Below are 1803 nucleotides of genomic sequence, written 5' to 3' on the forward strand. Positions count from 1 at the left end.
TCGAATATATTTTCTTTTCTAATAAATTTTAGAACTATTATCTTCTTAAAAATTTAATTTTGGACTTATTTAAATTTTAGAATCAGTCTATTATTCATTATTTTATTATTCTAATTTTATTTTATCTTATTTATTTATTTTATTTTCGATTTCTTTATTATTTTCATTTATTTCTTTATTATTATAATCGTCTTTTTATATAAATTCATTTATATGTTAACATTATTTTATATTTTCTTATTTCTATTAATTAATATTTATTTCTTTTTCTTGATTATTACTATTACTTTCATATTATAAGTCTTTATTTAATGCTTAATTTATTATATTTTTTATTGAATCTTAATTATTATAAATATCAAATTTTTTATTTTAAGAATCATTCATAAGCTTTCTCAAAGAACTATAGAATCTATTTTTTACAGAGTTTTCGGTTCTGCCTTTTTTAAGTAAAAAAAAAAAGAATAATAAGAAATTTATATAATTCGTAAAAAAATAAAAAAAGAAATATTTATATATGCATATGTTATTTTCTATTATTTTATTTTTTTATTATTAAATTTTTTTCTTACCTTTTAATTATTTAGAAATGCTACTCCAAGATGATCCATTTTATAAATAACCTTAAAATATAATTTAATCTTCTTCGATTGTCCAATTTCCTTTCTTTAAATCTGGATTTAGACTATTAAACCATCTTTCTCTACATTATTTACTATTACGTCCTTTTATTGTTTCGGAACATTATTACCATTTTTAAGGACCATTATTTTATACCCAATTTAAGAGTTCTTTATCTTCTTAAAGATTCCATGGACCTTTATTATTTTTTAGTTAAAAAAATTATATATAAATTTAATTTTGGATAACCTTTTTTTATATTTGATTAATTTTCGATATTTGGCATTTAATCTTTTATATTTAAATTTATTTTTTGCAAAAAAATAAAATATAATACTAACTTATAAATTAATAATATAATATATTTAAAATTTATTTTTTTATTTTTTGCTACAAAATTATAAAAAAATTTTGTTTAATATTATAAAATTATTTCTTTATTAATAAAAAATATAATTTAAAATAATATAATATTCAAAATAAAAAATATAAGTAAAAACAAAAATAAATATATATATATATATATTATGTATAAAACATAAATTGATAATCAAGATTATAAAGTAATAAAAAATAAAAATATATAGATAATAATCTTTGTATTAATTATAATTAAATATTATGTAATTTGTAATAGAAATTTAGTATATTTAATTTTTATTTAAAATATGATTAAATAAGATATTTATGAAATTAATAGATTAAATTAAATTAAATAAAATTATTAATATTAAAAAAAAAAAATTTTATAAATAAGAATATAGTAAAATTAGTTATTTTATTTGTAATACGAATTAATTATAATAATTATTATTTTAAATTATTAGTATAAAAATTATCTGTTAAAGAATTTAAAAAAAAAATTGTAATAGTTGAATATTTTTTATTAAATAAAAAAATAATTACAAATATAATTCTATAAATAAAAAATTAAATTAAATTTGATTTTTGATATTATTATTATAAATAAATATTAATATATATATATATATTAAAATATATATATTTAAATATTTATATATTTGAAATTATTTATATATATATTCATTATAAATAAATATTAATATATATATATATATTAAAATATATATATTTAAATATTTATATATATATTCTAATTTTAATATATATATTCATATTAAAATATATATATTTAAATAAATTATACATATTATGTAATTT

The 1803-nt window shown here is 11.4% G+C and overlaps 1 protein-coding gene across 1 annotated transcript, besides 10 other annotated features; it reads right to left on the reverse strand. All coding sequences in view use genetic code 6, as the record gives it.

Moving 5' to 3' along the window:
- Positions 1-30: part of a microsatellite that runs on past the window's edge.
- A 58-nt stretch (positions 31-88) lies between these two features.
- Positions 89-121: a microsatellite.
- Positions 114-183: a microsatellite.
- A 196-nt stretch (positions 184-379) lies between these two features.
- On the reverse strand, positions 380-907 carry IMG5_002590 (hypothetical protein; the record flags this gene model as incomplete). The annotated part of the gene is made up of 2 exons (XM_004040007.1): positions 380-440; positions 573-907. The coding sequence occupies 2 exons, from the start codon at positions 905-907 to the stop codon at positions 380-382; spliced, it is 396 nt and encodes a 131-aa protein (XP_004040055.1).
- Positions 908-1065: 158 nt separating this feature from the next.
- Positions 1066-1104: a microsatellite.
- Positions 1105-1565: 461 nt separating this feature from the next.
- Positions 1566-1752: a microsatellite.
- Positions 1573-1730: a microsatellite.
- Positions 1573-1774: a microsatellite.
- Positions 1597-1794: a microsatellite.
- Positions 1598-1734: a microsatellite.
- Positions 1682-1775: a microsatellite.
- Positions 1795-1803: the final 9 nt, after the last annotated feature.

This window comes from Ichthyophthirius multifiliis, assembly GCF_000220395.1.
Source record: "Ichthyophthirius multifiliis unplaced genomic scaffold scaff_1120509249416, whole genome shotgun sequence".
NCBI classification, from domain to species: Eukaryota; Ciliophora; class Oligohymenophorea; order Hymenostomatida; genus Ichthyophthirius; species Ichthyophthirius multifiliis.